This window comes from Suncus etruscus, chromosome 1 (assembly GCF_024139225.1).
Source record: "Suncus etruscus isolate mSunEtr1 chromosome 1, mSunEtr1.pri.cur, whole genome shotgun sequence".
NCBI lineage: Eukaryota > Metazoa > Chordata > Mammalia > Eulipotyphla > Soricidae > Suncus > Suncus etruscus.
Window position 1 is genome coordinate 12696997 of NC_064848.1, and position 25930 is coordinate 12722926.

Genomic DNA, 25930 nt, shown 5'->3' on the forward strand with positions numbered 1-25930 from the left:
GAGTCACTTCCAAATGAGGACCCAGGCCCCCTTCGGGTCTCCCCCTTCCCAGACACTGTGCCAGATGTGACTGTGGGGGAGGGGCAGGCATGGGCCCAGCTGGCAGGGGTCACTTGGTGGTCCTCTCCCTGCAGAGTCAGCATATTCCCTGCCAGCTCCTGGTCTCCTCACTCAGCACACCATCCAGCCTACACCCCTCCCCTCACCCCACCCCTGCCTGAGGCCACTGGGCACTCCTCATGTTCCTATACAGAGCTGATCTAGGGCTGCCAGGACCCCTTTCCTCAATCCATCAGCCTGCTGGAGTAGCCCCCCAGGTGCACAGGGCAGGAAACAGATAGCCTGGGTACCCCAGGGCTATCTCAGCAGGGGCACCTTAGCTCCCTATCTGCTCCCCAAACCCTTAGGTCTCTTCCAGATTTTTCAGGTCCTGTGGGTTCACCCCCTGGTCATGGGACACTGGATTTTCTACTGAAACACTGCAACGCTGAGTAGGGGCCTGGAAGTCATGCACTGCCCAAGTTTTCCCAGCCTCTATAGCTGCTCTCCACCCCCCACCACCCCACCCCAGTCCCTTGAGACTGATGCCTCATACCAGGAGCTGGCAGCCAGCCTCACCACATGGCTGGGCCTCAAAAATGTGGCTCTGAGTCCCAGCCCACAGGAAGAAGCCTTTTGAGGAGTTGTCCTGCCCCCCTCACCTCCAGACCACCAGGCTGGACCCAGCCTGCAGAGTTCAAGGCTTTGTTCCACCGAAGCTCTAATCTCCCCTTGCTAGCCTGCCCTGATCTCTCATAAGCACCCCAACTCTCCAGGTTTCCGCCGTCAAAGGATGCCAGCATAAAGAAGCACCTGGCAGGGCCTTGAGGAGAAATCCAGCTAGAAGGGAGATGTTGGAGAGAGGGAGAAGACAGAAATGCCAAGTACAGGCCTAAAGACACCCTCCAAGCACTGTGTGGGTTCCACTAAGCAAGGAAAGATGCGAAGACAGAGAGCATCGAAACAGAGGCTCCGGCCTGGGTCCAATTCCCTGCACCGCATGTGGTTCTCAAGCTCTGAGTATCACTGCTGTGGCCCCCAAAACAACACACCCCATAAAAACAGGAAAATCACAGAAGGACAGAGAAGACAGGACTTGTAGGGGTGGAGAGGACCTAGGGACAGAAGCCTCAGCTGACCTTCACCAAGACCAAAAGAAAGAAGGTGGCCATGTGCCACACATTTCATCAGTTCCCCCAAAGGTGTCACTTGCCAGGCACCAAGCACTGAGGAAAACTCTAAAGACTTCCCAGCACCTCCCTTCCAACAGGCTCTGTGAAGAGTTTATTCCAACAGCCTCATAGGAAATGTGGCACCTCCCACTCACTCTCACTTAGGAGCAGGAGACAGCCCAGTTTAGGGGAGGGTCTCACAGCACTAAGGGGTCCAGCAGAGGGGCAGAGGCTACAGAACAGGGCTCCATAGCCTGTCTCCTGCTAGGCCTTAAAGTGGGGTCCTGCCTTGTCCTTGGCTAACGGGGCTCCATTCCCTCAGAGTCATCCTCTATCCTTTCTCCTTTTCTTTCTACCCCGCCTTGCCTGCCTGGGGTATCCAGTGGCCTGTTTCCACTTCTCTGCTGGCGCTGCTGCCCATCTGGCTGGCAGGAAGGCCCTACAGGACCCCAGAGATTCCAAACAGCCAGGGCCAGTGCAGCAGGAGGCTGGCAGGAGTGAGGGAAAGCTTAACCCTTCAGGTGCCGGCCTCCCCCACTCTACCCCGCCAGGCTTACAGCCCAGTCAATCAATATCCACTTCTGGGGGTCCCTGAAGGATATTCTCTGTAGTAGGCTCCCAGTGCTTCTAAGGAGAATGTAACCTACAGCAGAAGACAACCTGTCAGAAGAAGTCCCCACCCGGGACCCCCAGAACAAGATGGAGAAGGCACCAGAGCAGGCAAAATAGGGTTTCTATGCTACTAAAGAGATTAAACTTCTGGGATTCCCAGAGAGACCAGATTCTGGGGCCCCTATCTCTGCTGTCCCCAGAAAGACCAGATAACTTGTCTCCTCCGCTTTCCAAACACTCTTGGAACCATATTTTCTGATCCTCCACAGACAGGTTGTGTCAACTGGATTAGAGGAATTTGATCACACAACCACTTAATCATAGTCACAGCACTGAGGCCAGCCTTCCTAAACTTCCCTTGCTGTTCTTTACTCACAACTCACAATGACTCACCCCATCGTCCCCCTCAAAGGAACAGCATTTGCCTTACACTTAGCTGACCTGGGTTCTATTCTGGCATCATCCCATATGGTCCCACTAAGACTAATTCCTGAGTGCAGAGTCAGAAATAACTATTGAGTACTGCTGGGTGTGGCAAAAAAGAGAAGGAAAGAAGAAAGAAAGAAAGAAAGAAAGAAAGAAAGAAAGAAAGAAAGAAAGAAAGAAAGAAAGAAAGAAAGAAAGAAAGAAAGAAAGAAAGAAAGAAAGAAAGAAAGAAAGAAGGGAGGGAGGGAGGGGGAGGGAGGGAGGGAGGGAGGGAGGGAGGGAGGGAGGGAAGGAAGGAAGGAAGGAAGGAAGGAAGGAAGGAAGGAAGGAAGGAAGGAAGGAAGGAAGGAAGGAAGGAAGGAAGGAAGGAAGGAAGGAAGGAAGGAAGGAAGGACAAGAAAGAGAAAGGCGACAACTCCAGGATTTACTCCCATCTCAGTGCCCTGTGGCTGTTCCCAGTCTGCAGTAACAAATGAGAAGAGGTGCAGACACAGCCATGAACAGACTAGTGAGATGTCCACCTTTCCCACCACTCCCCACAAAGCAATGAGCCCTATTTCCACCCCTGGCCCCCAAAGGGAGGCACAGGGGGCGTGCCAAGAGAGGGGGGGAATATAAACTCCCAATCTCTTTGTGTACAGGTTCAACAGCTTGGAGTGCAACACTGGAGGGTGCACTGTGGTCAGCGCTTCCCCAGAAGGACATCCGTTATGGGGGAGAGGTTGGAGTGTCCAGGACTGGGGCTCATTCAAGCCCAAGAAAGGAGGACTGAAGAGGAGAGAGAGAGAGAGAGAGAGAGAGAGAGAGAGAGAGAGAGAGAGAGAGAGAGAGAGAGAGAGAGAGAGAGAGAGAGAGAGAGAGAGAGAGAGAGAGAGAGAGATGGTGCGTCTGCAAGGTGCTTGCTTCATCTGGGTTTGATCTCCTATCTCCAGAAAGATTCCTAAGCACCACTGGGTGTAACCCCTCCAAAAAGAAAAACTAAAACAGAAAACAAAAAAAGAAGGTACGACTAAGGTGAAACAGAGGTTCTAGGTCCAAAGCAGAGAGAAAATGTTCCGGGAGGCCGCAGCGGACACCGCAGCCTGGCCTCAAGCACACCCGGCCCGAGTCTCCAGGGGCCCCTTGCTGAGTGAGAGGCGGGTCTGCGGCTTGGCACGGAGCTCCAGGGACTGGAGGGACAGGCCACATAGCTAAAACCCGGCGGGCCGTAGGGCCCCGCGGACGAAGCCCCAGCAGGCAGCCCCGGCGGCCCCCCGACCCTCCCCAAGCTCTCTCGCAGCTCTTGCTAGCCGCCCCGCGATTGCTTATTCATTCCGAGGGAGAGCCAGCCCGGCGGGGTCTGCCAGTGCCGGGGTCGGTCCAGCCTGCCGGCGGGCGCCCTGCGGAGAGCCTCCTGCGGCTCTGGGCACGCCTCTGCTCAGCTCAGCTCTGCCCTGCCCTGCCCTGCCCTGCCCTGACCCCTGGGTCTCGAAATGCTGTCATCGGAGGAGCCGTCCCACTCGGGACCAGGCCAGGATGGACAAAGCTAGAGCCGGGGCTGGCGAGCGAGCGTCCTGTCCTCGAGAGAGCAGCAAGCCCAGGAAGAGCAGCGCGCTCGGCCTAGCCTGTGCCGGACCCAGCGAGCGCCCACCATGGCTGGCTGGCCGCTGGAGGCCCTGGTGTGGGGCGCGTGGCTCTGCGTCCTGGCGCACGGGCAGCGGGCCGCTCCCAGGCCGGGCTCTCAAGACCCGGACCCGGGGCGCTGGAGGCAGCTGATCCAGTGGGAGAACAACGGGCAGGTGTACAGCCTGCTCAACTCGGGGTCCGAGTACGTGCCGGCCGGGCCAGTGGCCGCGGGGAGCGGCTCGCAGGTGCTGCTGGCGGGCGCCCCGCAGACGGCGGCCCCGAGGAGGCGCAGCTCCGGGGGTCCCCGGCGCAGACAGGCGCCTTCGCTGCCCCAAGCCGGCCGCGTGGGCTCGGACACGGTGCGGGGCCAGGCGCGGCACCCGTTCGGCTTCGGCCAGGTGCCCGACAACTGGCGCGAGGTGGCCGTCGGGGACAGCTCGGGCCTGGCCCGGGCGCGCACGTCGGTGTCGCAGTCGTCCGTGTCCGCGTCGGCCTTTGCGGGCACCTTCCGGCAGCCGGGCCCCTTCCCGCAGCAGTACCCCTACCCGCAGGCGCCCTACGTGGGCCAGTACGAGAACTACGACCCCGCCGCTCGGACCTACGACCAGGGCTACGTGTACTACCGCAGCGGGGGCGGCGGGGCGGGCGCGGCAGCCGTGGCCTCGGCCGGGGTCCTCTACCCTTTCCAGCCGCGCGCGCGCTACGACGACTACGGCGCTGCCGGGGCCGGTGCGGCCGTGGGCACGGGCGGCGGCGGCGGCGACGATCAGCCCGAGTACCCCCCGCCGCAGGGCTACTACCCGGCGGTGCCCGAGCGGCCCTACGTGCCCGCCGACGGCCTGGACCGCCGCTACTCGCACAGCCTGTACAGCGAGGGCGCGGCGCCCCCCGAGCCCGTCTACCCCGACCCCGGCCCCGACGCCGCCTACGGCGATCCCCGGCCCGGCTGGTACCCGCCCTATGCCAACGTGCCCCCCGAGGCTTACCCGCCGCCGCGGGCCGTGGAGCCGCAGCCCCCGTTCCGCGTGCAGGAGCCCCCCTACCTGCCCGTGCGCAGCTCCGAGGCGCCCCCGGTGCCCGGAGCGGAGCGCAGGGAGCAGCGCAACAACGGGGGCGGCGGCGCGCAGCAGGGACGCCTGAGTGTGGGCAGCTTGTACAGGCCCAACCAGAACGGCCGAGGTGAGTACCCGCGCGGGAAAGGGCGCCCAGATCCTTGGAGGCCCTGACCGACCTGAGGCCTCCCCACCTGGGTGGCTAGATCAAGACACGATCGCCAATACCCACATCGCCACCAATATTAACACCACTGTTTTTATTCACACGGTCACCACCATCACCACGATTACCACGCGCCCCAGAGCCTTCTACACATGCCTGCCTGCTCCTCTAAAGTGCTAGGGTTTAGGCTAGCAGAACTGGATTCTGAGCCTGAACCCCCACTGGGTGGGAGCCGTTGGGATGGATGGACTCTCCAGACCTGGTGTGGGTCACTCAGGGACAAAGAGAAAGTGCCTCTTTCTCTTTCTAATCAGGGCACCATCTTCAGCCTGGAGATGCCCCCTGTGGTAGGTTCCTGGGATGAAGGGGACAAAGGTCAGGAAGGCACTAGGGGAAGGAAAGTACAGAAGGTGGCGGCGTGTGGGCTAGGCCAGAGGGACACTCTAGGCAGGAGAACAGATTTCATGACCAATTGTCCCTTCGAGAAAGCACTTTGGAAGGCCTGACCAAAGGCACTCACTGCTGGCTACAGAATTTAAGGAGCTCATTAGTGAGATACATGCTGATTTAATGCATTCTAGAGATTTAAAGTTGCCAAACCATTGTGATGAACCTAGATTTTTATTTTTTGTTTTGTTTTGTTTTGTTTGGGGGCCACACCCAGTGGCGCTCAGGGGTTACTCCTGACTCTACACTCAGAAATCGTTCCTGGGAGGCTCAGGGACCATAAGGGATGCCGGGAATAGAACCTGGGTGCGTCCCGGGTCGGCTGTGTGCAAGGCAAGTGCCCTATTCTGTGCTGTTACTCTGGCACTGAACCTAGATTTTTAAATAGAATAAGTAAGTCCTGTCAAACTATATTGGGCCTGAAGCAAGGCAAGTACCCTAACCACTGTAACTATTACTCTGGACCCAGCTGTTCCCTTGTTCCTAGATGCCACCAAGAGATTATTGCTGGGGTGCAGGGGAGTGGGGTTACTTGAGGAGGTGCTGGAACTCCAGACTAGAGGATCAGAATATCCAACTTGTGGCATCCACTTCCTCACATCTTGGCAAAGATCCAAGTGGCACTTTGAGAATCTCCCAACAGGAGAAAAAAGACCATGCCCTGGAAATCTACTTTCTTTAAGGAAACAACCTGCTCTCCAACTGTAGCCTGAGCTCCTACAAGCTCCCTGGATGTTCCTGTACCCCCAGGGGGGCGGGGCAGAAAAGGCTAATATTGGCCACCCTGGGAAGGACCATTTAGAGAAGATTTTCTTCCACTTTTACTACTTGTGAACCATTTTTTCCTGCTAAATGTAACTCGGGCAAAAGTGTCAGAAACTCCTGGGATTCACATCGTGGTTGATTTTAAAGTTATTTATGGTCATTGTACATTCAGAAACCTTGTACTGTGGCCAAAAATTTTATGGTCTTTATATTCAGAGAAGAAACCAGATGTGAGATAGTCTAGAAAGTAGGCACTTGCCTTGCAAGTGGTTGACCCAGTTTTCATCCCTGGCACTGTATAGCCATGGGAGTGATGCCAGAGTGCAGAGCCAAGACTAAGCCCTGCATTCAGAACTATGGCATGTACTTGGGTGTGGCCAAAAAGTAGCAGTGATCAAGGAATCATCCTCTGTCCCAGAGCCTTGCTCCACCTTGGTCCCCGTAGGATTGGACAGTTGTCGCTACAGTCATGTGACAGGAGAGAACATTCTCCCAACAGGGACATAACATTTGGGGCAGATTTCTTAGACTGCATGTTTGCACTGGGGACTCAGCCAGATGCTCCCGTTCCTGGTCCACAAAAGTGTGTCAGGGTTGGGGGTACATGGTGCTTAGAAGGGCCTCTTGCCCCTGGGTCTGATTCATAGTTCATAGTTTAAGGACTTAAAGACATTTCTCCTAGAAGGCCTGTACTGATATGCATCTAGCCCAGGCCCTGTGGGAAGGTTAGAAGTGGGAGAAGACAGATAAAGGAACCACCTCTGAATTGTGATTATGGAGAGAGCTCTGTTTAGGGTGCTCCTGGAGGACTTCCTGGTGGTGCAAGCATTACTGCATGCATTGGCCATCAGCTTCCCAGTGTCCCTCCCCCCCCCTCGCACCCACCCCCCATCATGAAGGACATGGTGGCTGGTGGGAGTGTGTAGATGGAGTAATTTACAGACTAATTCAGGTTCACCTCTCAAAGTGCTGGGTCCTCCTTCCAACCCTGAGACCCAGGGAACATAGAAAATCATGGGTCAGGGCAGGCCAGGCCTATGCAGGGGACCAGACCCCCCAGGCCTGGTGTGGGAGTCCAAGGCAGTTTCTTGGGACTGATCTCATTCCTCCTGGCCACACAACCAGGGCTTGAGGCCGATGTTGGCAGCCCGGCGCCTGAGAGTTGGACATGTCCTCACAACACCAAACACATGTGCACCCCACCCACGTCCCCCCTGCTGGGCCCCATCCAAGGGCCTGTCCGGAGCCCAGTTTCTTTCTCTGGCGCCTGCCCCCTTTTCCCTCCCACCCTGGGGAGGGGCTGCCCTGGGTGTCCGCCACTCCATTGTCTCCTGCTCCCATACATTGCACTGGAGAGAAGCAGAAGGAACCGAGGACCCAGGGAGTCAATGCTGGGTCTGGCTCTGCCAGCAAATCTTTGTGGGAACTGGAGAGGGATGCCAGAGTCCAGGCCTGGCTGAGGCCTGGTTGTCCTTTCCCAGCCTCTGGCCCCTGTCACCCTGTAGCGTCTAACATGGACTAAGACCCTCCTACACTCTCAGGATGTCCCTTACGGCCCTAGACTTGACCCACCTGCAGGGGGACCCTGTGAGATGTGAGGGCCTCGATGATGGCTGAGCCAGCCTTGTCTACATTCCTGTCCTCACATGACCTGCCAGAGGCCAAGAGAGACCACAACTGCCTTCTCCCCAGCCCCTGCTCACCCCCTAGACCTGGCCAGTCCATCCTGCAAGGGGGCAGATGAATGTTGCAGTATAGACAAAACTACCCTCAGGCCCCAGAGGCTTCCAAAGCCTTGACTTACTGGGAAAGAGATAGGACAGGGGTTAAGGCACTTGCCTTAAATGCAGCTGACCCCAATTCAAGTCCCTGGTCTTCCATATGGTCCCCCAAGAACCACCAGGGGCCACTCCTAAGCACAGAACCATAAATAGTCTCTGAGAACCACCGTGTGTAGCTCAACTCTTCCCTCCAATAAACCCTTAGCCTATGCCCAGACAGCAAGAGACCTCCCTCTTCTCCTCCTTTTTCCCTCAGTCTCCACAGCCTTCATGGGGACAATGTGTCTCACCTCCCTGTGCACATCTATGGTGTCCTGGCTTCAACCAGCCACCCACACCCAGATGTCATCTAAGGTTCCTAAGGCCCTGAGCACCACCCTAGCTTTCTAGCCTAAGCCCTGTCATGACACCTAAGGTAGCTGACCAGTTCCTTTCCACAAGGCTCAGAGCAAATGCAAGAAGGGGAGAAGCAGGGGCAGGAGGCACAAGAGTAAAGTGGGCTCATAGCTGGCTGACTTGGTTGATCCAGGGAACGGATGTAGCCAGGAGTAATCCCTGAGTGCAGAGCCAGGAGTAAGTACTGAGTACCACAGGGTATGCCCCCAAAACAGACAAACAAAACAGAAGGGCAGATGCAGCCTCCACCTAGCTGGCTTCCAGAGTTAGGGCCCCAACTCGGAGAAAGGAATCATCTCCCTGCCATGGCTGAGACACACCAGCTCCTCCTCCTCCTCCTCCTGGCAGTTATATTTAGCATTTAGCAGGCATTCTGCATATTGTTTCTCTCTTTTGGGTGGGAGGGGGCTTAGCCACATCTGGTGGTGCTTAGGGCTTACTCCTGCACTCTGGAATTACTCCTGGTACAACTAGGGGATCTTATGTGATGCCAGGGATAGAACTCAACTTTACCACTTTCAGGGCAAATGCCTTACCCCTATACTATCTCTTTGGCTTAATTTTTATTTGTTTCTGGGCCACACCTAGTGGTATTCAGGGCTTACTCCTAACTCTGCACTCAGGGATCACTCCTGGTCAAGCTCAGGATCATCTAGGAAGCTGGGATCGAACCTGGGTTGCCTTGTGCAAAAGCAAGTGCATTTACTCTCTGCTGTGATTCCAGCCTTCACATGACCAATTTTCATCCTCATGCAACCCCATATCACTCTTTCTTCCAGTCAGGATTAGCACCCTGATGTTGTCACACAGCTTGGTATAGTCAAGTCTAAATTCATGTGGTATACCTGCCAGGGTCTTCACCTTCATCCTTTCCTTATGTCTTATGTCTTTGATGTGTAGGTTTGCTCCACACACCTCTCTGTCTCCTCACTCTTGTGGTCTCTGGGCCAGCCACACTGTTCTGGAGCCAGGTTGGAGCAGTGGGGGGCTGTGTAGGCATGTGTCTACATGTATTTAGGGGACTCTCTCTAAGGTCTGACTTGGTGATGGGGAGCATGACAGTTAAATCACTGGACTATAATCCCCTGCAGCTGGGACACTGAGGGCTGCACCCTTCTTCCTTCCCTGACACTCTTTCACATTCCTCTGGAAGCAATGGAGGCAGAAGCCAGGGGCATCAGATGGCCCATGGCAGGAGTTCAGGGTCCTCCCTGTTGGGGATTCAAAGGTCTCAAATTCCAAAGCAACCTCTTCCCCCTGACCTGGCTCCTCTCCTAGGTGCCCCACACCTGGGGGCCTACAAGAGAGTGTCTGCCTGCTTGCTTCTTTGCTTGCTTACCTGTTTCTTCTCAGATCTTATTCCTGGCTCTGTGTTCAGGAATCACTCTTGGCAGGCTCAGGGAATTATTCATGGTGTTGAACCCCAGTCAACCAAGTGCAAGGCAAGTGCCCCTCCTGCTGTGCAATCTATCACTTGAAATCCTATTTGAAATAAAACTAATCATCCTGGCCCAACTGCTGATGGCTCTTTGAATTCAGCATGGACCAGACACCAGGCCAAGCATTTTATCTCCACTTGCTTATTTGCACCCCTGGCCACCAGGAGAGAGAAAGATGCTCCCCCTTACAATGAACAAAGCAAACTCACCCAGTTCAACACCTCCTCCAAGTCCCCGAGTGGGCAGGCTGGGACATAGACTGCTCCTGTGCCTCAGGAAAGGGGTTCTCCCAAGCTCTCCCTCTTGCCTCACCCCCAAAGCCTCCATTTCAGTGTCCCTTCACCTCCAAACAGTATCCCTCCTAAGAAGTCCAGCAAGTTCAACCTCATCTTGTCCAAGCCAAAAACACATGGAAAACTCCCGCAGGCAGTGGCTGGAGAGGCGAGGCGGGGAAGATGGGGGTGTGTCTCCGAAGCCTACACCTGCTTCCAATTCCCCTACATTCCTGTGGAGAGTGTGGGCGGAGGTAGTGGGCCAGAGGGAAAGGGTGCCCTTCCCAGCACTAACCACCCTGCCTCCTTCCCTCAGGAACCTGCAATTCCACACACAAGCCCTTTTCCATCTGAACTCAGATCTAAGAACCAGGTTACACTTGGGGCCCTCCCTACTTAATCATGGGCACCTTAGAGTCAGCATTTCAGAATGACTAGTGTCAGGACCATAGACCTGAAGGGGGCCTGGTGGGCAATGTAGGGCTCCAGAGCCTCTTGCCAACTTCCATTGGCAACTGCCTTTTCAGGGTGCAGGTTTCTGTAATCATGGAGGAAATCCCAGCACCAGGCTCTGAGTCTGGGTTCTGGGAATTGAGGGACACCTCAGATCCATCCTGGTACTTACTGAGACTTTAGTCTAGTAACAGAAAACCAAACACTCTGGGATGCAAACATGGGCCTTCCCCTTTTCTCCCCATCTCTAACTTCCAGAACCTTCTGTCCAAGGAGATATAGGCCAATAGCAGGGATGTGGGGCTGGGGCAGACAAAGGAAAACCTACCCACATCATTCTGTGAGCAGTTACCTCCAACCAAGGGTATGCAGCCCTTTTACAGACATTGACCGAGTGCCTTCCCTGGGCTGGTGTAGGTCTAGAGCTAGGGACTCATTGTCGAGGAAAAAGACCTAAATGTTGGCCCTGTGAATCTTTTGTTTCCTGAACCCACCTGGGATACAGATGGATACTAGAAGGCTTTTGAGTAGTGAGAAAACTAGTAAGGGAGTGGGGCATGGAGCAAGTGAACACAGCAGGTCAGAGAGGACTCAGAAAAAATCTACAATGAGCAAAGACTTGGAGGAGACCAGTGAGCAAGCAGCTCTTGCAGGAGGAATATTCTAGCAGAAGAAATGCCTACATTGGAGTTTTATTGGGATCTCAAAAGTAGGCTAAAACAGTGCAGTGGAGCAAAGCAGGAGAGGGACTAGTGTCAGGGGACTGGCAGTTGTGTATAGAACACAAAGTGTGGGTGTGGAGGCAGGTGCACAGAACCAGGCAAAGCTGGTAAGCTGGGCAGAGATTGCTAGTCAGGGAGCTAACCAGGCTGGCAATGAGAAGTGGGGTTCAGTGTGGGTCTCTGAGCCAGAGCTAGTGGGGTTGTAAATGGTCAGTGAGAGGAAGAGGGGGCTAACCTGATGGAGGTTTGTGGCCTCTTCCGCTAAAGGTATGAACGGCCCTAATGGAGATGACTGGAGGCTGAAGGGCTTAGAGAAGTCTCAGAGAGGTGCAAAGCAGGTGCATAGAGCAGGGCCCATGAGGAAGGACAATCCTGATGCTTACACTGGGAGAGCAATGTGAGGAAAAAGAATTAAGGAGAGTAAGAGAGCTTCGTGGGATAAGAAAGTTTCTGAGTACCTACCTGACATGCCCTGCACAGTTGTCTGAATGAGGCAAGCATGGGTTTCCTTCTCTGGGTCTCTTCAGAAGAGGGTGCCATCTCCACCAAAGGACTGTGCCACTCAGCCAGGGATTGTGCAGTATGTGGGGGGGGGCACAGGTGGTTTTACTGCCAAGATACCTAAATGCCTTCAGAGCACAGAGGGGATCAGCATGTGAATATATGTGTGTGTATATATATATATATATATATATATATGGATGGATGCATGTGTGTGTGGCTGTATAAGTATTATTGTGAATGTGTGTCATGGGTACATATTAGAGAATTCCTCACAAGGATATAATTTGGATGCATGTAGTGTATTGTGTGACTGTGTGTTTCTATATATGTGGGGCTGTGCGTGTATGCATATGAATGTATGGGAATGTATGTAGATGTATGCTGGATGCAAATATGTGTTCTTATATGTGTGTGTGGATATGTGATATGTGAATGGATTGTGTGGATGTGTGTGTGAATGTAGTATATGCATGTGCGCCCTTGCAAGGCATGTCAGGGAATTCTGGACAAAGGCACCCAGACAGAAAATGTCAAGAGTGCTGAGAGAGCTGCCTAGTGACCCTGAGTTCATATTCCCAGAGGCCAAGGTAAGCTGAGCAGGCCTGGGCCATCATCCCGAGAGGTCTGGGTTTAACTCAATGTCAGTGGCTCCTTCTGTTGAGCTGGCCTGGTCCCTGTAATGTGCACTGCGAGTCCCAGCAGCTTCCTGTCCTGGTGACTAGATGCTGATTTATTTTTAGGCTGCCCTGCCAGCTCCAGCCTGCTGAGAGCCTCTGAGAGTCTCTGCTCTTCCCTCCTGGGGCTTTTCTCTCTGCCTGTTTCACAACCCCAAGGGTTCCTGTGGACAGTGTTTACCCTCTAGCCCCAGGTGTTCAGTGGACTATTTTGTATCCCACTGTCCTTCAGCTGCTGTTTGGGGAGAAAATATTTCAGAATTGGGTGTTATGGGACCCACAGCAAAAGGACAGCCAGAGGGACACAGGTGCGGCATGGGCAGAGGACAAAATTGCAAACAGAGGCCTTGCACAGGGCAGCCTTCAGACCTGGGCAGGACAGCACACATTTCTCATGAAGCAGGAAGGATTTGGGTCATACACAGAGAGAATTTCCTGGCTTCAGCGTCTGGAGAGGTTGTAAGAGGCTCTGGGCTCACATACTCCTGAAAGAGATTCTTTTCGGTTCCAAGGATCTTTGAAGGCTCCAAACTGCTGCAGGGTAAGTTTGTCCTGTCTTCCTCCTCTCCAGCTAGGGAAACTGAAGCTTCAGGAAGGGCTATGGACAATGAGGTTAGGTGGGACATGGCCCACCAAATTCTGCACCATAAGAAGAATGCTTTTAATAGCCCAGGGCTGACCATGCGTGGGGTTTGTACTATGTTCATGTCCTCCACTTCCAGAGGTAGTATAGAGGTTTCCAGGACTCTTCATAGAGGCAGGGATATAGGACTCCAAGCTTCCCTGGAGATCCTAAAGGAGTTATATGAGACTGGGGTTTTCCCTCAGTCTGGCAGGATGGCTTTGGGTCCCCAATCATTTGCTTGTCCTTGGCCACCCCTAGGCCTTAGCTGTTCTCTGACTCACTGTCTCTCTCAGTCTGAACCCCTCTGCACTACACATTCAGTCCATTGAATTCAGTCCCCTACTTTCTGGAGCTGTGTGACTCCTGGCAGGAGGAGGGAGCAGGAGAATCAATGTGGGTAATGGAGATCTGGAGGGGCAGGTCAGGTCACTCAAAAGGTCTGTGACAGAGAAGCCAACTTTCTGTCTAGTGCCTAAGAGCAGAAAAGGGGACACAGTGATTAAGACCTTCCTTGGTAGCACCAGGAGAAAATCTCTCTTCTCAGTCTGTTGGTGCTCAGTGCCTCCTCATGTCTGTCCCTAGGAGACTAGCTAAATGAGCCAGAAGGGACCTCAATCAGCAGGGAGATAGTCTAGACAGATTTTTAAAAAAAAAACTCATCCTGAACAATGAAGCAGGAAATCAAATCAAATGAAATGTCCAACACGATCTCACTGGTTGTCTTTAAGAACACACCTTCCTCCTTACAGGGAACATTTTAGTTCGAGGCAAGGCCCTGCTCAAGGTTAGAGCAAGGCAGAAATTAGAAAAACCCATTTACAACAAGCCCCCTTTGCATAAGTCAGTGGTATTGGCTAGTTTGCTCTGCCATCAAACTTCTGATTTTTTTTGATGATGTAGATGCATAACATAGAGGAACAGCTCAGGAACACTCCCCCAGAGACCCCAGTACTGGGTCCCAAGGCTGGGTGGTCCACAAGGGCTGAGAAGCAGAAATAGCTTCTAATCCAAATGTACCCCTGAGGACAAGATGGGTCTCCCTGCACTGGGGTATTAACCCATGCCAAGCATCTCCCCTATAGCTGAGTGTTGAGAAAAGGGTCTTCTTGTAACCGGCTTTTGCCTAACACCCTGCCTGGAAAGTCTGGTTGTACCCATAATCCAGAATGAGCAGATTCATCCCCCACCCCATTATTGTCCAACTATCTCTGTGGACCTGACTACTAATGGAGGACCCCTGCACCCATTCTCACCTCTCCTATCCCCAGCAACCTTCCTTCCTGGACTTGGCATTGCCCATCCAAGGCAGAGCTCATCCAAACTCCCTTTTCCAGCAGCTTCCCCATGGCAATGAGGATATCACTGCTGTGAAGGATGTGGGAATGGAAATGCTTAAGGGTGTCCCAGCAATCCATTGATAGAGACTCAGAACAAAAATAAACTAAGAGTTGAGCAATGCTGTCTAAGTTTTGGAGGAGACATTTCTAAAACAATGATGACCAGGAGAGAACTTTCTGGCTGCTGGAGGCCATGCAGAATCTGGCTGTGCTGGAAGATCTATATGGTACAGAGATTTATGAAAACTCATCAGCCCAAATGGGTCTGTGCTGAGTAGTGGAGGCAGGTTTCTTATGTGAGAGGCTCTGGGTTCCACCCTGTCATCTTGAAACTAGAAACCAAACTCTACATGAAAATTGAGAGCAGGATATATGTCAAAGTTCTCTTTGGGGGCCAGAGAATACAGTGGGTAGGGTACTTGCCTTGCATATGCCTGATCTGGGCTTTAATCTCAGCACCATATATGGTCCCCAACTGCCCAGGATCCCATCCCCACCCCAGACTGCCTTGATTCTGTGACTATGAGCAAATTCCAAGCCGCCATTCCTCTGGCATCGCTGTATGCCTGGGTCTCTTGGGGACACAGTCAAGCATGTGTTGGAGCATGATTGCAACAGTGAAGTATGGAGCAGCTAATTGTTTTTTTTAATTTTTATTTTTAATTATGAGAACAAAGATGCAAAGAAAGAGGACAAGGTAAAGTTACAGTGGAATGACAATCACCCATAAACAGAATTCTCAGAAGTCCCCTTGCTGACATCTTAACTTTGAACTTTCAGCCAAAGAACATTAAGAAAAATAAAACAGAACCCATGTACAATTACTTTGTCCCTCAAGTCCCCAGATTGTAATACATAATATTTCTAAGCAGCACACAAAGTAATGTAAAGCCAAAAACTTATGTAACTACTTAAACATTGAAGGCAAAGTACTTTTTTACATTTCCATGCACATGCATATTAGTTCAAGTTAACCTCAAAAGTTTAAGTGGGTTGTTTTTCTTAAGGATTAGAGTCAAAGGAGTATAGAAAAACGGTGTTATAGTGGCAATTATTGTTTGCATAGGCCCACCAAAATATGAGGGACATGGAAAGGAAAAGCCTTGGCCTAAATACAAGGAGACCCTACCCCTGAAGTTTCCTGGCATAAGACCAACTCTAAGCTCCAGGCAATCCAAGTCATTGTCTGTAGTGCCAATACAGTTTTATTTTTCACACAGTCTCTGTTGTTGGTATCATGTTTCTGTATTAAAGATCCTGGAATTGGCATATCCTACATTGCAGTCAGAATGGTGGGGAACGTCCTCTTGTTTCACCTCACAATTAAAGGGCAATGCAGAGAGCCCTGTCCTGTAAGCAGGTCATTGTTGTTGTCAAGTCTTCTTAGTGAGCAGCTAATTGTTACAGAAGCTTGTCTGACAGGGGGATTGGACAGTCAGATCCAAGGCACAGGCATGCCTGGAGGGAAGTGAACTCCTATCTATGTGTAAATGTAAAAAAAAACAAAAAAACAAACAAAAAAAAAAACAAAAAAAAACTCTGGTCTGGTTCCTTGGGACTGGAGAGATAGCACAGCAGTAGGGTGTTCACCTTGCACACAGCCAACCCAGGACAGATGGTGGTTTGAATCCAGGCATCCCATATGGTCCCCCAAGCCTGCCAGGAGCAATTTCTGAGTACAGAGCCAGGAGTAACCCCTGAGCACGGCTGGGTGTGACCCAAAACAAAACAAAACACAGAAAAAAAAAACACAACTCTGGTTCCAAATCAATACATATCGAGTAATAAAAGAAGTTCCTGGGGCCGGGCGGTGGCGCTGGAGGTAAGGTGCCTGCCTTGCCTGCGCTAGCCTAGGACGGACCACGGTTCGATCCCCCGGCGTCCCATATGGTCCCCCAAGAAGCCAGGAGCAACTTCTGAGCGCATAGCCAGGAGTAACCCCTGAGCGTCACAGGGTGTGGCCCAAAAACCAAAAAAAAAAAAAGAAGTTCCTGCCAATAAGGGAAGGATCTCTGGTGTAGGAGACATCTGCCTGATCCTGAGTGCATGGATGATTAGGGGATGTTCCCTAGGATGAGGGTCAGGATTCAGGTCGTAAGCCGGAACTCTCAAGTGTTCCTGATGCTTAAGCAACTCTTTCTGGTGATTCTATGGCTGAACTGAATTGGGACATCAGCAGGAAGCTTGAGGGTCAGACTTGCAGGAAGCCCTCAGGATCCAGCATGTGAACAGACCCATGGCTGTGTGTGTGACAGGCTGAGGACTTAGTGTGTCACTAGGTCAGAGCTCAGGAGTGACCATGGTCTCAGCTCAACGTGTGACCAGGAGTGGCTGCTGGCTTTCTGGACAGGACCCCTGTGGCCTCTGACTCAGCCGCCTCTTCTGGTCTCCCTCAAAGGCAGAGCCAATTTATTGAAGTGGCCTAGCGAGGGGTTTGGGCAAGAAACATTGTGTAGAGCCATCTGGGCCGTGTTTATTGAAGCAGGGCCTGGGCTGTGGGAGGCGGGCTGGGGCAAATGCTGGGTTCTCTGAGGTTTCCCACCAGACCCAACTTCCCAAGCTTGCTGTTGAGGAAAAGGAACTTGGACCAGGGCAAACCCTCCAGCCTGTCTCCCTCAGTTCCTTCCCAGAGCCTTCTGGGGCACAGAAGGTGAGAACCAGCCTGGTTCGGAGAGGGTGCCTTGCTTTGCAAGCCCATGGGCCCCTTTGGGGAATGACTGTAGGCATTCCTGAGTGCTTGGATAAGGGGCCTCAGTTTCCAGGAGCGGCTTTATCCACACCCACCCTGCACTCCCTACTTCCTCTTCATTCCCAGTGGGTGAGGTCATGCTGGCTGCCCAGCCAAGCCTCAGGGGAACAGGCTGGGGTCTCTTTGGGAAAAGGGGTATATCATGTAAGCAACCCCCTGTATCAAAGGCCTAGAAGCTAGAATCCCCTTGCCTGCCACAAAATCTGACAAGGACTTGTGAGCAGCTGTAGTGTTTCAATGCTTAGGATGGGCTTGGATGGTGGTGGATGCATGGAGGTGCCTTTCTCTGCCATCCCAGGCCACATGGCTCTTACAAAGAGTCTGAAAGCCCATCAGCCTGGCTAACATTCTGGCACATTATCCCTCCCCAGAGCAGGAACCTGGAACAAAGGTACAGTCACAGGGCCCTGCACCTCTGCCCAGATCCCAGTCTTCCGAGATGCAAAAGCCAAGACGTCCCAGGCCCAAAACCCTTGAAGCAGATCTGAATCCCTGCCCACCTCCCACATCTCCCACTGCCTGCTGTGTACTCTGTCTCAGCCACAAGCCCAAACCTTACCATCCTGATGGGACAGAGTGATGTGTGCCCATACCCAGGACAGTGGGTGAAGGGCAAAGTGGGCAGATGGCTCCTGGCTTGAGCCTATCTTGGAAAACAAGCGATCTCACAGGGAGATCTGCACTTTGGACTCTGGACAGAGTTTTGAGTCTGAGGTTGGATATCAGAGGAGGTAGCACGGGAGTGTCGAGCTGAGGAACTGAGTCTGAAAAGATAGAGTGTCAGAACAGTTGGGCTGGGTGCCAGGCTGGGAATCCTGCTAGGTCAACTGCCTGCTCTTGGGCTGGCTCCTCCTGACCCCAGCTTCTCCTGCCAACAGTGTCCACCTTGCTTTGCCCGGGAGCCTCAATTGATCCCTGAAAGTCCTCACTCAGCTCTTCACTGGGGTGGGAGAGCAGAGGGATTCTAGGGATGCTCAGGATCCTGAGGTGAAAGGTCGTGAGATGGGGGTTGAGTCTTCTGGAAAAGGATTTAGCCCCTCTAAGTCCTGGTCTTTCCTAATCATGTACCACTACCCCCTCAGGCTGCCCAGTGCTGGCTGTTCCCAAAGGTCTCGACTACTCCTGGGGTGCTCCTGCTCTCTCCCCAGGAAAATGGCTCACACCACATTCTCGGCCAGGAGAGGAAGGAAAAGAATGGGGCAACAGGTGTTGGGGTGGGTGAGGCTAGCATAATCCCTAGGCCCTGGCTTTCCTCAATGCCCCTTCTTCCTCCCTCCACAGGGCTCCCCGACTTGGTGCCAGACCCCAACTACGTACAAGCATCTACATATGTGCAGAGGGCCCACCTGTACTCTCTGCGCTGCGCCGCAGAGGAGAAGTGCCTGGCCAGGTAAGGAGGGTATACAGCATGTGGGGACCATCCTGCCCCGGCCTATACCTCTCAGGATGCATCCCTCAGCCTCATCTGCCCCTGCAAGTCAGTGGGGGACAGGAAGTCGCCCTTGTCCTGCATTTCAGGGGCTAGAAATGCATACTATGAGCTGCCTCCTATGATGCTTTCTGAGGGGACATGGAGCAATGCTTCGAGAAACAAGAGGTCCTAAGAGGAGCTAAGCCATCAAAGTGGAGGACTGGGCCAGGGACCATGTCCCCAGAGGACATGACTGCTTGTCTGGTCCAGGCACTCTCTGGAGTGACTTGATCTTTATGGCACCATGAACCCAGGCAGCAGAGAAGACTTCTGAGTCCATTACCAGCCCTTTCCCTGTGCAGAGCTGCTGTGTCTGTAGTGTCTCCTAAGCAAAAGGAACCCATGACAACCTTGGTTTCTAAAAAAAAAAACTTAAGCTTGCTTTTGTTTTCAACATGAAATTGAACTTTTTTTTTAAATGTTTGTTTCTGGATCTCATCTGTTGGTGCTCAAGACTTACTCCTGACTCAAACCCAGGTTGGCTGCTACAAGGCAAATGCCCTACCTGCTCTACTATTTCTCTAGCCCCTGAACTCTACTTTAGAATTTTTTATTTTGGGATCACATTCAGCAGTGCTCAGGGCTTACTCCAGATGGTACTCAGGAGACCATATGTGGTGCCACAGATTAAACCCAGATTGACTGGGGGCAAGCATGCACTTTAACCTCTGTGCTGTCTCTCCAGCCCTGTCTCACTTTTTGTTGTATTGGAAGCCTGGGTAGTTCCTGACTTTTAGAAACTACTGTACTACCTCAAACCACCAACTGGATGGTTCTACATAGGACCAATCCACCAATGGTCTTTCTGTGTGGCACTTGAGGCACTTGCATCAGAATGTAACTTTAGAGAAAGTCTGGCTTCAAAAAATAAATAGAAGGGGACAGAGAGATAGCATAGCAGGTTAACCACTTGCCTTGCATGCAGCAGACCCAGGTTTGATCCCTGGCATCCCATACAGTTCCCCGACCTCAACAGGAGTGACTCCTGAGCACAAAGACATGAGTAACCTCTAAGCACTGCTAATTGGGGGACGATGATGACAAAGGGCTACAAAAGTGAGTAGAGCACTTGCCATGCACATTGCCAACCCAGGTTTGATCCCTGGCATCCCATGTGGTCCCTCATGTACTGCCAAGTACCGCCAAGAGCACCACCGGCTGTGACCTAAATACCAAAATCAAAATAATAAAAATAAATGAACAGACAAGTATGCACTCGCACCAGCCATGGGATTCATGACTGCCAACAATGCCTCATGGCATCTCCCCTTATGGCAGAGAGGCAACTGGCAGTATACAAAACAACAGTGGAAAAGGGACTGCATGGGTGGGTCCCAGGACAGCTTCCCTACTCAACTCCGCCCTGTCTCAGCCATCTGGGGAGGGGGGCATGATCCTCCCTCCAGCCTTAAGAAGCCATTTCCCCTCCTCCCCCAGAGTCCATGGACTTGAGTTCTGAGGGTTCCAGCTCAGAGCCAAACTCTCACTGGCCTCACTACATCGTCTGCCTGTGTGGAGACCACACCCTCTCATCCCCCATTGCCAGCTAAGGGAAAGCAGAGACTGGCCCCAAACCTCACTGGGCGCTGTGGCCAAGCTGGGCCTAGACTCTCCGCCCTGCTGTTTCCCACGCCACCCCATGCTAAGGCAAGCTCTAATGGGGCAGGAGGGCAGCTCTTTCCAGACACAAACAGATTCCAAGCCTCCCCCAGACGAGGCCAAGGGCCATCATCCTGGCAGGCAGGACCTGGGCGTCTGTTGTGCAGGCGGCCTGTGCTCTGGGGAACTGACCCCACTCTAATGAGTGGCTGGGACATGCTCACAGCCGGCCAGGACAGCTGTTTGCGGTCAGCTGTGTGTGTGTGTGTGTGTGTGTGTGTGTGTGTGTGTGTGTGTGTGTGTGTGAGTCTGTCTGTCACTCTACTGTCCCTCCTTCATCCCTCTCTTCCAATCTCTTCGCATCAGGCCACCTCATTTGGGAACGGAGGGTCTGCAAGAAAGTTTTTGTGCGAGCAGTCCAAGGAACTTTCTGCTCCTTGACAGCACAGGGCATTTTAATGACCCTCAAGTCACATCCACTAAGCAAGTTGGTCTGCACTTTAATCAAGTGCAGGGTGTGTGTGTGTGTGTGTGTGTGTGTGTGTGTGTGTGTGTGTGTGTGTGTGTGTGTGTGTGTGTGTGTGTGTGTAGAAAAGAGCAGTGCATGTGGCACTATAAGAGGGCTCCAAATGGGGCCATCAGGGCAGACTTCCTAGAGGTGGGAACCTGAGTTGGCTTCAAGGCCAAATGACTTCTTCATCAAGTGAGCAGAAAAAGTATAAATTATCAAAAGTACAGGGTTTAAGGGAGTTGCCTCGAACATCACTGACCCAGGTTTCAATTCCTAGTATCTCATAGTCCTCTGAGCCCCACCAGAAGTGAACCCTAAGTGCAGAGCATGGTGTAAGTCCTGAGCATCACAGGGTGTGGCACCCAGACAAAGCAAAATAAAACAAAAGAGTTCAGAGTGTGGGGAAAAAAAAGAGTTCAAAATGTTTAGGACACAATGTTTTGTCAGGACTCAGACTGGTGGGAGCAAGACAAATAGGACTGGGAAGGAAAAAGGCCGTGTGTTGGGTGCACACACAGACCACACTGACACACAGAGACATAAAGCACACTCACACATGCAGACAGACACCACATTTACACACACAGACCATACATTCACATAGATCCACACCATACACAGGTCACATACTTATACATATATCATGCACCAGACACAAACACCAGGCATGGACACTCAGACACAAAGACATTCATACATACAGACCACATATTCATAGACATCACACATGAATACACATGCATACAATATACCTTCACATAAACTTGCAAAGAGACACAGTACCACACATGCCATATGCACAAAACATATACTCATTCATACATGCATGCAGTCACACTTAAATATAGACTCTACCACCCAGAGAATAGATGCACGCACGCACACATTGACACACACACTAATACAATTCACTCATTCACACTCACATATTCACACACTCAAACACTCACTGACACACATCTCTCACATATTCACTACACACACAAACATCTTTTTTCACCAATTGGGACCTTATGAGAAAGGAAGGAGACTTCAGGAGTCCTCTGGTTTGGCTGTTTTTTCCCAAAGTTCTGTGAAGAGTCTCTGACACTGGGCAGGAGTTGTGAGGGCCTTCAAAAACCCTCACCCTCACCCTCACCCCACCATGGTGTCCCCTCCTGTCCCCACAGCACAGCCTATGCCCCTGAGGCCACCGACTATGACGTGCGGGTGCTGCTACGCTTCCCTCAACGTGTGAAGAACCAGGGCACTGCAGACTTCCTGCCCAGCCGACCCAAGCACACTTGGGAGTGGCACAGCTGTCACCAGTGAGTGGGCATCATGCCCAGACCCCTGGGGCAGTGGGAGGGCCCCAGGATCCAGCACTGGATGGGTAAGTTTCTGGGGGCCTCAGCCAAAGCTGATGCCTCTCAATCCAGGATGGAAACATCTGGAATACAGTGCAGGCTCAAGCACACCTTGTCAGAAGGGTGAAGGGCCCAAGCAAGGCCTGGCTGGGGTTAGAGAAACACCAGGGATGATTCTCTAAGTGTTCCTCATATTGCATTTGTTTTCATTCTGTTTCTTCACTTCAAAATAAGATATATGCAGTGTGCATAGGAATTTGTTCATAGTTTTTGTTTTTACAATAGTCCGGCCCTCCAACAGTCTGAGGGACAGTGAACTGGCCCCTGTTTAAAAAGTTTGAGGACTGCTGCTAGGATATAGAGACCTTGGAGCCCTCACTGGCTGAGTCTCATCAGGGATCCCAGGGTCTGACTGTAGGAGAACTGGTTGCAGAGTCCTGGATGACCTGCCCTGCTCTCTCTCTCCCATGCCACAGACATTACCACAGCATGGATGAGTTCAGCCACTATGACCTACTGGATGCTACAACGGGCAGGAAGGTGGCTGAGGGCCACAAAGCCAGTTTCTGCCTGGAGGACAGCACCTGTGACTTTGGCAACCTGAAGCGTTATGCCTGTACTTCTCACACGCAGGTGTGGCTGCAGGGGAGGGGTACAGCGGGCAGAGGTGGGCTACAGCCTAGACCCTGATCACTGGGCTTAGAATGGGGATTTTTCACGACAGAGTACAAGCCCATGGGCCCAAGGCTGTCTCTTTCCCAGCCCTGTGGTCAGTGAGGGGTGCCTGGTGCCCCCTTTGCCTGTTCCTTCCCATCTCATTCTCTCTCACTCTCTGGGCTCTCCTCTTGGCCCCTTCTATCACTTAAAGCTCTCTTTCCCTCTTTGTCCCCTGGGGGGACCTAGAAGGAGCAGTGCCCTTTGAGCACCCTAGGGTCAGGGCTGAAGCACTGAAGAAGAGAGATGGGGGGATCCCAGATGTGCATGTCCCCCACCTCCCTTCCCCTTCCTACCCATCCCCTGCAGGGCCTAAGTCCAGGCTGCTATGACACTTACAATGCAGACATCGACTGCCAGTGGATTGACATCACAGATGTGCAGCCAGGAAACTACATCCTCAAGGTAGGTGCCGCCCCCCCTTCCGCATTTCACTCCTCCCCCAGCTCCAGTGGACTCCAGGTTCCCACAGGTGCCCATTGGTTTCTCAAAGTGCCAGCAGCCCTAGAGATCCATGTGATGGACTCAGTGCCATCTCAGAAATAGACTCTCAGTTTCTCACAGTGTGTGAAACTCCTTGAACCCAAGGGGATCCAGGATCACTTGTTGCATGCTATCTCTAATGCATGTTTCCTTGGGAGGGGTGTCAAAGGTTTCCCTGTTTTGTGGACACAGGTCTTTGCCTGGGGGCCCACATCCCCAGCTTCGTCTCCCTCTGGGCAGGGGAGATGGGGATCATTGCACCAGCTACCCAGACCCCTCCTCTCTATCAGGAGGAAGAGGCAGTGAGGGTTGGGAAGGAGCATCGACCAGCCTGGGGTGCCTTAGCCTTAGACATATCCCCTAAGTGGTCTCTTCATGGTCAGGTTCTCTTCACTTCCCAATCTTCAGTCTCTCTCCAGACAGCATGATCGCATAGGTGCTCAGCACCAGGATTCCTGCCCCTGGGACTTAGATGTTCTTCAGTGCTCTGTATGGAACATAGCAGGGGCCACACACCTTGAGAAGGATAAGGTGGTCTACGGCCATAACCACCCTGAACGCGCCAGATCTCGTCTGATCTCGGATGCTAAGCAGGGTCGGGCCTGGTTAGTAATTGGATGGGTGAAGATGAGGTGCTTTGTGCCCAGGGGACAGGCCTCCATCTGGTCATCTGATGAGCCTGCACAGTGATAGGATACCACATCTCAGAGTCAGGACCCCTCTTTCACTCACTGCAGTGTTTTCTGGGGGCACTGGTTTTCAATTCTCTGGTCATCAGAACCTGACCTGGACGAGTCTACCTTTCCTTAATCGGGTTGATTCATGTTTTCTCTTCTCTCCCCTCTTCCTGTCTCTGTGATTCCCCTCTGTAAAATATATCCTCATGTTGTGAAATCACCCACACGTGTATTTCCACCCCCAGGTGGGTAGTTCTGATACACGTAGCTCTGAGGGATTAGTACACCAAGCCAGCCAGGAGAAAATCATGGAGCCAGTTTGCTTCTTGCCTAGTGGTCTCTCCACCGGTCAAAGTCAAACTGACTTCTTTTTTCTCCCAGTACAAAATTCACCAGGGCTGGGGAAGGCTGAGTGACCCAGGTGGACTTTTACATAGCAAAGGGATAGGTTCAAAGGAAAGAGGAAGATGAGGGAATGGCCTTTGTTTTGGATTAATAGCTGGGTGTCATCGTACACACCCCTTTGCCTCTGTTATCAACAGCCTGGCTCCATCTCCCTGACTCTTTATCTGTCCCTTCCTGCAGCTGTCTGTCTACCCACCCACCTTCATCGGCAATCCAGTGAGGTTCCATACCCCTGAACCAGACTCTCTTGTTTGCTGTTCCTCTTCCTTAGGTGCATGTGAACCCCAAGTACATTGTTCTGGAATCTGACTTCACCAACAACGTGGTGAGGTGCAACATTCACTACACAGGCCGTTACGTTTCCACCACAAACTGCAAAATTGTCCCAGTAAGTCGCCCTCCTCACCTCACCCCCTGTGCTAGGAGCCTCTCACCCACAACAGGCCACAGGACACCTGAGCATTAGCTTAGCTGGAAGACCAAACACAGCTGTGTAGGGCTGCCCACATGAGCAGAGATCTTGGGGTGGGGGTAGGGGGTCCTTGGCTTCTTGTGGGTAATGGGGTAACAACTCATGGGCAGCAGCATGGGTGGGAGTGCAGTTCTCTCACTGTCTGATCTGTGAAAATAAATGGAAAGGATGAAGACCTTTGTCTTTGTAAGGTGTCTGCAGTGGGGGGTGGGTCTTTGCTTTTCTTATCAAGTGTGTCGAATTCCAGTGGCCCCAGATTAGAAGTGATTCTAGTTGGAACCAGCTGGTCCCCAGCGCCAGTTTTCAGGAAGTGGAGCAGCTTTTGGTATGAAGCTCCTGATCCAGGGTCTTCCTGCTGCTGAGGGTGCTGCCCAGACTTTCCTTGTCTCGGTTCTGATTTCCCAAAAGACTGTTGATACTTGCAGAGAAACCCCATTTCCATATTATGTGAAATTGTGTATCTTGGACCAATGCAAATGCAAGTCTTTCCTCTGGGGGAGGAGGAGGTGAAGAAGAAGAAAAGGAAGAGAATGAAGAGGAGGAAGAGAAAAGATATCAGAGCTTCTGTGCATCAGTGGGGGAAAGTGGATCCTTAACGGGGCTTAGAAACCTAGGGCAGTACCATGCCTACATGGCAAGTACAAAAGACATAGTCTGGGCCAGAGTCAGGGTCCAGGTGTGTGATGATTCAGGGTATTTTGCAGATAATCCTCTTACACTGCCTGTTACCCCCAAAGTCAGCTATTCACGTCCCCTATGTGCTTGCCCCCCCCCCCCCACACACAACACAGAGCCTCAGCATGAACAGCAAAGCCAAGATACTGACCCCTGCCATTCAAGGCTGGGCTCCATTCCTGAGAGAATTTCATATTCCGAATGTGCCAGCACAGCTCAGACCTCCAGCCCTGGCACTCTGGCTGTTTGGCAGGACCTGGTTTCCACCACTTCTTCCTCCTCAGGGCCTGCACATTCAGACTCCAGAGTCAGCTCAATGGTGCCCGTTTTCTGATAAGTGA

General features: G+C 52.5%; 1 protein-coding gene across 1 annotated transcript; it reads left to right on the forward strand.

Moving 5' to 3' along the window:
* The first annotated feature begins 3880 nt into the window (after positions 1-3880).
* LOXL1 (lysyl oxidase like 1) lies at positions 3881-25930 on the forward strand. The gene is made up of 7 exons (XM_049770170.1): positions 3881-5033; positions 18518-18626; positions 21987-22124; positions 22640-22796; positions 23187-23282; positions 24714-24830; positions 25874-25930. The coding sequence occupies exons 1-7, from the start codon at positions 3881-3883 to the stop codon at positions 25928-25930; spliced, it is 1827 nt and encodes a 608-aa protein (XP_049626127.1).